The sequence below is a fragment of the Camarhynchus parvulus genome, chromosome 2 (assembly GCF_901933205.1).
Source record: "Camarhynchus parvulus chromosome 2, STF_HiC, whole genome shotgun sequence".
NCBI classification, from domain to species: domain Eukaryota; kingdom Metazoa; phylum Chordata; class Aves; order Passeriformes; family Thraupidae; genus Camarhynchus; species Camarhynchus parvulus.
In genome coordinates this window covers 41,746,476-41,758,724 of record NC_044572.1, presented here as the reverse complement: position 1 = coordinate 41,758,724, position 12,249 = coordinate 41,746,476, and the positions used below count along the sequence as shown (strand labels likewise).

The 12,249-nt window shown below is 37.7% G+C and overlaps 1 protein-coding gene across 1 annotated transcript in view; it reads right to left on the bottom strand.

Moving 5' to 3' along the window:
- Window positions 1-2,738: 2,738 nt before the first annotated feature.
- Window positions 2,739-12,249, bottom strand: part of CMTM8 (CKLF like MARVEL transmembrane domain containing 8) — a 34,999-nt gene continuing 25,488 nt past the window's right edge. The window contains exons 2-4 of the mRNA XM_030944092.1: window positions 9,923-10,096; window positions 5,970-6,086; window positions 2,739-3,280 (exon numbers count right to left, since the gene is read on the bottom strand). Coding sequence (XP_030799952.1) covers window positions 3,197-3,280; window positions 5,970-6,086; window positions 9,923-10,096 — 375 coding nt within the window. The 3' untranslated portion in view covers window positions 2,739-3,196. The remainder of the gene's footprint in view (window positions 3,281-5,969; window positions 6,087-9,922; window positions 10,097-12,249) is intronic.

Sequence of the window (12,249 nt, the reverse complement as noted above, 5' to 3'; positions counted from 1 at the left end):
AACAGCTGTTTGGGTTTTTTTTTCTCCTTAACCGTTCCCATTTGGAAGCATGCATGGCTACAGGTTTCTATAAGCCCTGTGGAGGACGGTTCCAGTAACTTCTTCACTTCCTATTTAGAAATACATAGTTTTACCTGCTGTTCAGCTTCTTTAGTTCTCTATTTCTTTTGAAAGTGTGTGTGTGACTGGGGCCCTGCTGATCTGAGTTCAGGGCAGTGAAACAGAAATAACTTTAAATTAATACCAGTAGAATAAAAAACATTTTCTACCCAGCAATACAGGCATCTTCTGTGAAGCACTGGGAAAAAGTCAACCTAAGTCTACTGCATTTGAGATTTTTATTAGTTCTCATGCTCTTCACTTTGTCTTGTTAGGGGCATTGTGTATGAGGATGAAAAAAGGTGCTGACAACTCCTTAATAAATGAAAATTAATGGCCATAAGTTGACATCAAGTACCGTTATGTATGTGACTTATATTTTTCAGAGACTTTGTCTGGAACAAGTTACTTATAAGTCAAACACCTTCATTTTGCAAGTTTATCAGCAGTTTGTTTATTCTTCTAAATATCTGTATTAAGCATTTCACTAATGACTTCCCTTACCAGTTGCTCTTTTAAGGCTTCTTTCAATCTTACAAGTTCTAACCTACAGCAGATACAAAACATGTTTTAATTGTTATATGATAAACCACAGCTAGCTTATCTTCTTTATCAATATTAGAATATACAAATGCATTAACTCATGGTTTCCAAATCAATATTTAAGATAATTATGGAAGATAATATTTCAGGTGCCTGTGCCTTTCTTCAGGCCTGAAATTGGAGGAGAAAATTCCAAAAGGAATGCTCATCTTGTGCTGACTCCTCCAATTTTAATTAGATATTCAGAGCATTTGAAAAACAAGACAGTTGGTACCTGGCCAACAGATGAGAGAGAGCATGGGAAGTAAGATAATTATGTTTGTGAAAGGACAGAGCAAAGCAGGTAAGTTATGGTTTGTGAAGAAAAACAAAAAAAAAGCAAGGCCAAGTACAAAGCAAATTTTTGCCTAGTATGTATTTTTTTAAATTCAGAATTAAGGATTCAACTCACAGATTTGTCTTTAGAAGTCATTCTGCAGATCTTCCCTTGAGAATCAGCACTGAAGTCTCAGAGTATGTAGGTATTTTTCCAGAATCACTCCTTACCTGGTTTTGTCTTACATTAAAGGGCAACTCTGACATGTAACACACAGTTGCCATGACAGTTTTAGGTAAACTGGATGAAACAGAACCTCATCTTAGCTCACTTTCCTCTTACTGCCTCTGTCCACAAATGAGGTCTGGGTTATGAGTTTAGACCAAACAAACCATTGCAGTTACTACAAAATCTTGAAATGTTTGTGCAAACATAGTCACATCCTTTGGAGTTGAAATAGATACATCAAATATCAATTAAGAAAGAATTTCTATTACTACAGAAGCTTTTTGACTGATGAGAAATTACTGATGAAATTTTAATTCTGGCTGTATTTCTCGTCACACTTTATCAGTTGGCACTTGGATAATTTCAATGCCTTTGATTCTTTTTATTCCCAGTGATGGAAAAGAGCATACAGGATTTTAATGACATGTTTTATCTGTGTAGATAAAATGCAGAGTTGGTAGCCATTCTTCCTTCTCACAACTGGATAAACTTAGAAAGCAGCAGACAGCCTGACCCATGTTGTGTAGGCCAAATGGAATTTGCAGGCAAGTATAGGTTTTTAAATAATATCTTGGCTTCCCTTACACTGAAATCTTATGACTGACAGATAATCAAGAAGAAAACCATGTGATTGAGAAGGGAATTAGCTGTCTGCTGATAAATCTTCTGCAAGGCACATATGTAAGTAACCACACACCATTTATTTACAAGAAGAAATAAAGGAGTTTTTTTTAAGCAGTAAGGTTTCTCTGGTACCATATATTATCAACCAAATAAGCTTTTGAAGACTAGAAGGGAATCCAAATCTTCTTAATCCAAGAATAAAAGGTTCACCAGTAGTTTTAAATGAAGAAAGCTTTAAATAACATCATAAAATAATCACAACCTTTCACTCACCATGTGATTTCTGGGAAAAAGAATCCTTAGGTAATTTGTATTTGAAAGTAATTTTCAAAGGTATCTGTTTTGAAAGTCATATTCTGTCATACTTCTGCTTGATTCAAAGTTATTTAAATAGGAGTACCAACTTCATTTGTTAAACTAACAAGTTGCAGATGATGCCAGTAGACAGGAAAGGAGGGAGGAAGTTCCTTGCTTGTAGCACTGGTGTCTTGACAATTCTTCTGTGGATTTCATCTCTGTATCATTTAATAGGATTTAGAAGCCCAGATTTTAATAAGAGAGAGTAACGGCCTAATCTGAGGAGAAGAAAACCCAAACAACCACAGTCTGCTGAGAACCAAGAAGTGTTTGTTACCTTCAGCCAGAGATTTGTGATGCCCTCAGCAGGTTGAGCCCTGAGCACTAAGGGGGTGTTGTCTGGGCTCCTGCTTTGGAGCCTGTTGGATCTGAGAAACCTGTTAAGATAATGTGTTCTAGGCACAGCATTTCTTCAGCTTCAGACCTACAGTAACCAAAAGCAACCTCATGATGTGAGAAGCTGTTAGACTATGCCCACTGACAGGATCATCAGAATTCTTGGTAGTATCTATTGTACTCTGAAAAAGAAATTTTAAAAAGCAAGCTTCTACTCTCAGTTTACAAAACATGTACAGTTGGATCATTTATTTATTTATTTTTTAAACTTTCAGGTGTTTTTTTTTCCTGCACAATGTCACTTTTTCATACACAATAATGACACAACATCAATCTTAGTTTTGGTAGCCTTCAGTATCAAAAGTATAACTGTAACATTTAAAAAGTTACATTTACATACCTGGCACATTTAGTAAGATTTTTTAAAGGTCTAGTAGTAACAACTATACAGTGTCTAGAAAAATACTATGTTAATTTTAAAAGAAGCAGTATGAAATTTTATTATATAGTACAAAGTCAGGTTAAAAATGTCTCTAAAGATGGCATTATTATAAATAATCAATTGATCTTGGTTTATATTGTGTCAATTCTAGGAGAAATGTTCAAAAATACCTCACCCCTCTTCCAAGCTTTTATCAAAAGTGAATAATCCTCAAGGTACTTTACACCACAGAACTCACTTTAACAAAGTATTTACTGCAAAGTTCGTGATCGCCAGGATATAAAGCTAAAATACGTATTTCCAGCATAGCAGGACGTAACCACGAAGGCAAAGAACTGTTGAGAGAGAGAAAAATTGATTAGAAAATAAATGTATTTGAGAGCACTGTAATTTCTAAGGGAAAAAAATAGTTATGAGACTTGGGAAAAAGGAAAATAGCAAGCTGACAAAAATGGCACACTCTCACCTCGTGCCTGTGTGGCCAGGGCAGCCAACACTGTGTAAAAGTAAGCTTACACTATGCCTAGAAATATAGGCTTGGAGCACACAAAACATGACATATTTCAACTTTTAAAATAAATTCCTCATTATACAGCCTCAGTACAGATTTTACAGATTGGATTGCTGCCAATCCAAATACTTGCCACTTTTAGAGGCTGAGGAATTGTCTGTGGGACAAAGTGAGCTCAAGCTAGCACTCCTGCCCTGCTGCTGTGTTCCAGATATTGCCTACAGCCCACCTGTACCTCAGCATGGCTCACAGTGCATCTGTTTGCTTACAGAGAAAGCTTGGATTTAAATGCAGGCCCAGACATGTTCTCAAACAGCACTGCTGATTAGGTTACCAATTCCAGAGGTCCTCTACTGATGGATAAAGATATTCCTCAGTGACAGCAACCACGCTGTCATATTACTACGTTGTCAGAAATTGATAACATTATAAGCCCTCTATAGCAGGCTAGATTTATTTCACTTGTACTGATAAAGTCGAATTCAGCACTAGTGCTTAAGTTCCTGTTAATTACTGCATGTTGCTCAAAACTGACAACACTCAACATGGTCTTAATGAAAACACCAGAATGTTTTGTGCTAGTAACTGGATCAAGTAAAGCTGTCACTGCAAGTAAGATTAACACCACTTTTCAAAGAGCTGAGCAATGATAGGACAAGAAGGAACCAAACACAAGTTATAGGCAGGAAATTTCAATTAGATATTAGGGAAAAAAACCCAGCACACAGTGTGAGTAATCAAACACAGGCATTGTGGAATGGCCATATTTGGAAATACTCAAATTCAAGTGGACAAAGCCCTGGTAATCTGATATGAGTTAGCCCAGCTGTAGGAGTGGAAAGAGTTGGACCAGATGGCTTCCAAGAAGTCCCTTCCAGCCTAAAAATATTTTATGGTTCTACAGTTGTTCCTGGCTTATATGCCATCATTGGCATGGGTAGGCACTGCTGAGCACAGTAGGGACTGTAATGGTCGCATGCTGAGCATCCAGGCAGAAATCTAAGCCTTTCAACAGAGGGCTCTTGGTGAGCATTGTCTAATGCAAATTTAATCTCTAACTCCAAAAAACTGCAGATGGTGATGTTTAACATCTTATTACAATAAAATACTGCAGCGTTCTTCTTTCTCCAATGATTTTGTTTCTTATTAAATAAAAGCTCCATCTAAAATTTTTCTAACAGAATGACTACTGGGGATAGATGATTTGCTAAATCCTCTATCCATGAAACCCTTAATGGATTTTGAAAGCAAGAATCCACATTTAATAGTTTATTTAGACTCTGTGTTAGATAAACATTATTAGGAAGTATTAGAAGAGAATCCAAACCTCCCATGAGACACTGAACAGTCATGCATTTTGCATAAAACCTGAATCAGCATGGAAGCTTATCTAGCAGCAAGCAAGTTCCTGTCAGCTGCAGTGGCTGAGTAACAGATCTGTAATTACAAACTGCCAAGAGGAGAAGACCCTGAACACCACTGAAATGACAGGGATTTAATGATCCAATTCCCAGGACAAAAACAGTGCAGGTGCTCATAGTTCCTGTGTTCATGGCCATACAAAAAAAGCTTCAGACAGGATTTGTGAATAGTCAGGAGGACAACTGCAGAAGCATGAACACTCAGTAATTTGGAATTCCTGTATACAATTGAATTTGACTCCTGTTGCCACAACATGAAATAAGTTCATTTACAACTCCCTTCACTTTGCTAGGGAATGTGTTCACCTAACTCAAAAAGTGACAAGGCTCTTTTCTGTTCCTTTTTTGTTTTGTTTTAAAGTTATTTTTTATCCACTTTGACTGTTTTGGATTTCTAAATCTAAGCACTAAGATAGTAATATCAGACTAATTAGTGATTTCATCACTTTACATGATTTTTCACACATTGCCCTTGCAACTCAAAGGAAAAATTATCAAAAGTTGAAGCTGTAACAGGAAGATCATTGTGGAAACAGCAATACCATTCCAGGGCTTTCCCCAGGGCTTTCCAGGGCAGGAAGATCATTGTGGAAACAGCAATACCATTCCAGGGCTTTCCCCAAGGTGTTGTGTGGACAATGTGGACAATAGCTCAGGCCACAGAAAGCTGAATACATCTTATGCACAAGTATGCAAAGTTAGCTGAGTTAGTTTAAACTGCCTTTGAAGTTGTCCAGGTGCATTGGGGTGACTCGATGCTCACACAATCTTTTTTGTCTGTTCTGATGTGCAGGCTCTGACCTCAGCCAGAGAGCTGGTAATAAATGGGGGCAAGGGAGGAGGAAATCAGTGTGATCTTAAAAACATTACTGCCTTTTCTGATGTGACTGTCATCTCCTGGTGGAATTTCTAGTCACCTCTAAAAACAATGAACTAAATTGCAGCTACTTATAGGTTTTGCATGTGAGCTCTATCACTCTGCAGCTTTTCAAAATGCAGAACACCTGTAACTTCAACCCATACTTTCAAAGAGTCTTCATTTGCTATACCTTTACTGGATGTAGAACTGATTTAAACAAAAAATGAACTCACCGAAGAAGCTGCCCAGCTGTTGTAATTGTGATTGTCCAGATCTTTGGTAACTGAAGATGCATCTACAATGGCAGCAATGAGATACAAAACAAAGGCACTTCCATTAAAACATAGACCCTGTTGAAAAGACAAACATACATCATTAATATGCACAGGCATTTGTTTTCCAACATTACAAAACTCTCTTCTGAAATACACTGAACACATGCAATGTACACCAGAAATGTCACTCTTAACTAACATTTTTAACTTTTTGCCTTCTTCCATATTTCTATCTGTAAGATTAAAATTTAACTGCTTTGAAGATCCATAAACATTGAACCATATTTTGGACAAACTGTTCTCTCCATCACACTAAATCCAGAAAAGTCTTAAAGTTGGTGTGCTGTGATTTTCCAGAAGTGAAAATAAGGACTCAGTTTGGTTACCACAATCTAAGGGTTAGGCAGTAAGAATATGACTCTACATGATAAAAAACAAAACAAAGAAACAAGACCAAACTGCACTATGATTACACTTCTAATCTACACAAAGATAGGAATCAATAAGTCACGGCATATGGACAGTATTTATAAAGCTTGCAAAACTTTGTTTTCCACACTACTGAAGGACATAAAGAGAGTGACTTTTTTTCTCAGTTGTATTCTTTCATCTCTCAGTATCTTTCCCTTCTGTCTGTTTTTAAGTGGAGAAAGAAACAGGTAAATCCAAGGAGGAGAAGAGTCTGACTGGACTACACGGGTCATCATGTAGTCATGGCAGATGCTGCATTTTCTCTTTCAAGAGGCAAAGTTAATGTCTCAGGGAACTTCTATTTATTACTAAGAAAGAAGCAAAGCAGGTAACAATGACCTCACATAACTCTATAGAGAGCAAACAAAAAGTTTGTTTGGTTTTTGCATGTGAGAGAAAACAGGAAAGGAAGAGAGAACAGATGTCTAAGAAGATGAAAAATGTATGTATGAAACTTTGTCCTTTACTTTTTTACTACTTGGTCATGGAAGTTTCTTCTTAAAAAAAGAAAAGTTAATTCCTTTTAAACTCCACTCTGCTACTTGTCTAAGGCACACGGATTTGGTGCCATGTTTAAGTGGAATGCCTATGATATGCTTTGCATCTAGTTACAATTGCAGGAATGGGTAACTCAGTATAGACCTGGTCTCCTCATGTACATAATCAGCTCCCTTCAGCTTCTGACCCCACTTTTGCACTCCAGGCTGTCACACAAATATAACCCCTAACTCCGTTGCTCTAGTTGCCTAAATGTTGCCAAGCTGGTGCAACTCCAACTTATTAATTCCCACTGTGTGACCCACTGAATGTTAGGAATTTATGCCAATTACCCACAATTTAATTCACTTTTAACCAGCTTTGGCAAAATCTAAAAAAAGCTGGAGCTCAAGAAGAGAAGTTAAGAAGGAACAGTGGAAAATATCCACTTATCCTTCCACTGGGCAGTGCCTCAGCACTCAGATGGAGTCTAAGGACTGGCACTTGAGATTTGATTCACACACTTACAAATGAGTTGGGGGGTTCATCTCACCTATATCAGTTTGTCTAATAAGAGGTACTATGTCTATACACAGATCTCTCCCCTTGTTTTATCAGGGCAGTACAGCAATAAAATATCAAACTGTCAATTTTAGGATGAGATGCCAACAACTGGCAGGTTCTGGTGAACTTCTGTAAAGCACTGATTTAGAAACCCCAAATTTGATTACCTAGAGTATTTGTTGTTATTTTCAGATTTCCCATTCCAAAAAGACTCAATTACCCTGGAAAGCTACAAATCCCTGCAATATCTTGTCATGTAGAAAAAAGAGAAAAGCACATAATTTCTGCAAACTGCTGCTCTGGGAAATAACACTGTTGGGGAAGATGGAATGCAGTGCAAGCTGATTGGGCCTTTGCTGCCAATATATTACTCAAACCAAATGGTTCATGCTAAATTACCATCTGCTTCTTAAATTCAAATTCACCCGATTTTAAAAGCTTCCATTGATTGTTTTAGCAAAAAACTTTCACTACGAAGGATAGTCAGTTTTGAAGCATGTCTTTTAGGTTAATTTGCAGTAAAAGTAACTGCATCTTAAGCAATTTGGTAATGTGCTTAACCTGCAAAAAGTGAATTTACGACAGAGATGTCCAGATGTAATTTTGGATACTGCATACAATAGGAACAGTTTGAGCTGTCACCTAAGGAAGCACAGCAATAACTGGGAGATACTGAAATTCAGGATTCTTCAGAGAATAGGGTAAAGGTGGGTGTGAACTCACTCAAAAAGGTGTGCGTCATGCTCTTTCCAACAAAGACTTTAAAAGCATCTCTCTGAAAAGAGACTCAATGTTCCTCTTGGCCATACAGGACCAGCAGAGGACCAATTCAAGGGCTGTTCCCAAAAGCTCTTTTAATACCTCAGGGCAAAACAAGCTGGAACACAAGCATCTTTTATTTGTTTTGTATTTATTTTCTCTTTAAATGACCCTTTTATATAAAAGGAGACTACCTTTTGGACTTACATTTATTTGGAACTCAGAGCAAGAAATATACTCGATATGAAATAGAAACAAATCAAAACAAATCAAATATTCCAGTTTCTCTGCCACATAGATCAGGGGCAACTCATTTATGTTCAGTTGCCTCATAATAGCATTCAACTGATGAAAGAAGGGTAATGACCAACGCTTTATTCAGATGGATATAAAGACGCTTTCCCTTTGAATGTACTTTACTTACATGTAATGCAATGGGAAAAAAAAAACCCCACACCTTTAAACATACCCAGATACATTACTGCTGTAATTGAAATAATCCAACATTTCTATAGCAGTGTTACAGCCTTAATGGTAATTGCTGGTTATGAAACTCGAAAATAGAGAAGCTATCTGAACATAATCCTGGTTGTTCTTATTAGTAATTGCTATAGCTGGCTATTTATTGCAGCAGCAAATGGGAACACTAAAAGAGGAGAGTATTCTAGTATTCAATTTTAGTCACATGCACAATATAGCTGATAACAGGCTGTTAGCAACACAGAAGTCAAATACATTTCATCATAGAAATAACACAATTCTAGTCAATAATATTTAGCTGTTAAAAAAAAAAGAACAGTATCTCACTGTATCCAACGAATGCACAGATAAAATTTATAGTGATTCTTAGATGGGTCACAAATCGCCAGTTGGCTGAAATGACAATGACTTTTAGGATCTACTATCCTGAAGACCAGGCTGTTATGCAAATGAGGCAAAAATATACTGTTGAGAGTTAGAGCTGGACAGGTTTGCTCAAACCATAAAAACTGGATCTGCATTTTAAGTGCCTGTGAAATTTTTCTGTAATTACAGTAGCTGTTTATCTGATTTGCTTTAACTCTTGAGCTCAAAGCAAAGGATTACATGGTACATCCTTCACATGGTACATATTTTACATATAAATAATTTTCAGCACCATTTTCACAGTAGACTACATATGGATTGTCAGAGTGTTGCTACCTCTGAACCATCCTTGCTTTAACTTCAGCAGAGGAAGACTCCTGTTTTAAGAGCCCAAGTCCTGCTTCTAATGCATGGTGTTGACTCCAGTAGGGATTTCTGCTGTTTAAGCCATATGGCCAAGTCTGTTACCTCAGAGGCAGCAACAGACTCATTCTTCATGGGACATAACCACTACAGAGAGAAAAAGAGGTCACTGTGCATGAGTATCAGTCACACACACATCAAAAATCAAGTCACTACATCAATGGCTGAACAAAATGGTGAAACATCATAGAAAAAGTGCTTTGAAAGTGTCTGGGTAGTATGAAAGTTAAATACTGCAGCCACACAGTAATCAGGGAAAAATCTGCAAAGAGTACAAGTAGAGCTGGTAAAATATACATGTAGAATGCACCAGTATTTTATTCTCTTCAAAACCCAGCAAGCCTGGAACAACAAAGAACAGGTATATTTACCACCATGGTCCATGGCACCTGCGGGATCCTGGTGTAGGTCATTGTCATGTAGATGATCAGAAAGAAGACGGTGAGAACCCAGTAAAACACAGCTACAAACATCACCCAGCCAAAGGCTGGATAGAGAAAGTATTCTGTTCCAGCAATCAGGGTCCACACCAGCAGCCCCAACACCTGCAAAAGTTACGGAGAAGAAAGAAAACTGTCACACAGTCCTAGACCTCACACACTCCTTCAATGTCAATGGGTGACACCACTGCCGTTCACATGAACGATTCGATGAGCTCAATGGGGATGCTGCACTGGCAAAATACTGATCTAACAAAAAAGAACATATAAAACTGGTATTACTGTGGCAGGGTGTCACAAAGGGAAAGGCATCTTATTTGCTGATTTAGCCCAACCTTTAACTACTTTGGAGCCATACTTGCAGTGGTTTTACAGCTAGGTCCCAAAAGGATTGATTATTGTAGCTTTCTTGCTGATGTGCATTAAGGCAAATGCTGCTGTTTTCCTGCCAGCAATGTCACTTCAGAAACAACAGCCTGTGAAAGACCACTGGGATCTTCAGGTTCCACCTGCCACAGTCACAGGTCACTTATTAGTTGGAGTAGAGCTCAGAATGGCCCACACCTGCTCTGTGGATTGGCAGGCACTACAGACACAGAACAACTCCTAGACCCTGCTGTAAAAGGCTGTAGTAAAATATCAACACCACTACAACATAAAACTGTAACTGGAGAGGAGCAAGTCACATTGGGAATGTCATTATATTCCACAGCTCTTAAAACATCTCCCAGGTGACTTGACCCTAAGTAGTAGACAAAGACTGACACTCAAGCAAAGTCCTCAAGCAAACCAGTCTTGGGGAAAATTCCTCCCTCCTGATGTGGCAGTCTGTTCAGATCTAAGACACGAAGAAATATGTGAACCAGAAGTTTTAACATACTCTCTCCAGTTTTTTCCAATGCTAGGTGATCTCCAATGCATTAAAAGGAATGAGGAGGAAGCAAAATGTAAGTCATATGCCACAGGAAAAAAAAAGTTGTGTGTTTTTCAAGTTGTCCAGCAATTAGAAAAATCTTAACCATAAAAAGAAAGTGACATTTTATACCTTAAAAACAAACAAACAAACAAAAAGCAAAGCTCACTCCACACACTTTATTAGACTCAGATGTGGGAACTAAAATTCCTGTATTTGCAACATGGCTTAACTCTTTCTGCTCCATCTGGACTATGGTGAAATTATCTAGCACTGAGAAATGGAAGGATTACAAAATTGAAGCAAATAGCAATGCATTTAACACATAAGAGCCACAGCTGGACAGCCTAAAGAATCTTGCATTCTATCTCCAGCAGCAGTTAGTACCAGACACCTGAGGAAATACATTAAAGAACAGACCATGCAGCAGTAATATTTCCTTGGACTACCGTCCTCAGCTCTCAGAACTGTGCAGTGAAGGGACTTCCTGAGCTGGTGGTGATATCTTTGTCATCAACAGAGCCTGGTTGTTGGTTTTGCTACAGCTTCATTTGCACAAGAGCCAATCCTATTCCCATGCAAGCTGCTGGCCATGGTCACGTTTACTCCTCTATTGCAGAACTGAACATATATATAATGTTTAGAGATTTATCATTCATGTTTACAAGACAAAACTATCCTGTTATAGAAAAGCTTCTTGTAATTGGTCGTCCTACCACCTTGTATCTATCTGTTTGTCCTCAATTCATCCTCCAAATTGCCACACAAACTTAATTCAACCCTCTACCATGTATTGACAGTAGATTAGATGTATATTATTTGTACATTCATCTACATCTGCATCATGCATACATAAAAGCACTGCACAAATGTCTGTTTTATGGTTTGTTTTGAGTTTGCTTTTCTCTCTTAAGAGAGAAAGCATATAATGGTCTGTTTAAGAGCATTTTTCCCCACCATTTTCACCAATACACCAATTTTGCTCCAACAGGAAGCTCTAGAACTGGAATAAAAAAATCCTGCTTTTCTCAGCATACCAGGGGAGGGCAGCATTGCCTAGTAAGAACACCTCAAACAGCGTTAAGTGGAGCCTTTAAAACACACTATTTTCAGTGCAAAGTTATCGGTTCAGCAATGCTTCCCATAGTTCATTTTAATTCTACTTCCAACAACGTTTTACTAATAGTAGCAATTCAGTTAATAGTACCTCAAATTGCAAGAACTACCCGCAATCAGATAAAAAGCAACTCTATTTTAGTGTAACAAGTGTTTTAAGGCTAAACAATTTTGATAGACTGTTTAGCTAAAGAAAAATGCCATTTTCATAGGATACAAAGTTGCTTTT